General features: G+C 62.8%; 1 protein-coding gene across 1 annotated transcript in view; it reads right to left on the bottom strand.

The window, feature by feature from the left end:
• LOC103758618 (beta-soluble NSF attachment protein) overlaps window positions 1-523 on the bottom strand; it is a 10,065-nt gene extending 9,542 nt beyond the window's left edge. Inside the window, exon 1 of the mRNA XM_029961649.1 lies at window positions 459-523. Within this exon, the coding sequence (XP_029817509.1) occupies window positions 459-523 (65 nt within the window). The remainder of the gene's footprint in view (window positions 1-458) is intronic.
• Window positions 524-739: the final 216 nt, after the last annotated feature.

Here is a 739-nt window from a genome sequence, read left to right as displayed (position 1 = left end):
GGGGGTGTGTGTGCATGTGTGAAAGCTGGGACCCCTTTAGTCGTTCCCAAAGGTGGATTCCTTCGGGAGCTTCCAGTGCTGAATTCCCAGGGAAGGGGAGCGGGATCCAGCGCTGTTGGATCTGGGTCAGCTCGATCCTGGAGGTGTTTTCCTGCAGCTCCGATGCTGCTTTTATTTGTACCACTCTCCAGGTTTCCAGGGAATTAGCTCTCCCGTAACGCAGGACAGCCGAAGCTCCACGGAGGAGGGCTGCCCTTTCCTGGGAATATCCCGCCCCAAGGAAAAAGGCAGGAGAAGGGGCAGAAAACGGGCCTCGCTCGCACCTGTGTCCTGCTCCCGTTGACTGAGCACAGGGGGCTGATCAGCAACGTCCCTACACGGGGGAAACCGGGACATTCCTGCCCGATCCTTCCCTGGGATGATGAATCCCATACCCCTGAGCAGCCACTCGGGACTACAACTCCCGGCGTGCCCCGCGCCCGCGCGCCGCGATGACGTCACCACGCGCTGCCGCCGTCTCCATGGCGACGCTGCCGCGTCCCGGTGGCCGCTCCCACGGGAACGTCCCGGCCCGGGAACACGGGGAATGGCCCTGGGGATGGAAGACCCTGCGATCCCCCCGTCCCCGCTGCCCCGGGAACACCCTGTGATCCCCCGGGAAAGGGAATCCCGGCGGCAGTGTCCCAGGAAATGCAGGTGACTCTTTTAGGGTTGGGAGAAACTAAACCAGGAGCCTTTC

This window comes from Manacus vitellinus, unplaced genomic scaffold, assembly GCF_001715985.3.
Source record: "Manacus vitellinus isolate BGI_N305 unplaced genomic scaffold, ASM171598v3 scaffold_38_pilon, whole genome shotgun sequence".
NCBI classification, from domain to species: Eukaryota; Metazoa; Chordata; class Aves; order Passeriformes; family Pipridae; genus Manacus; species Manacus vitellinus.
The sequence above is the reverse complement of the archived record's forward strand: the minus strand, read 5'-3'. Positions and strand labels throughout refer to the sequence as shown.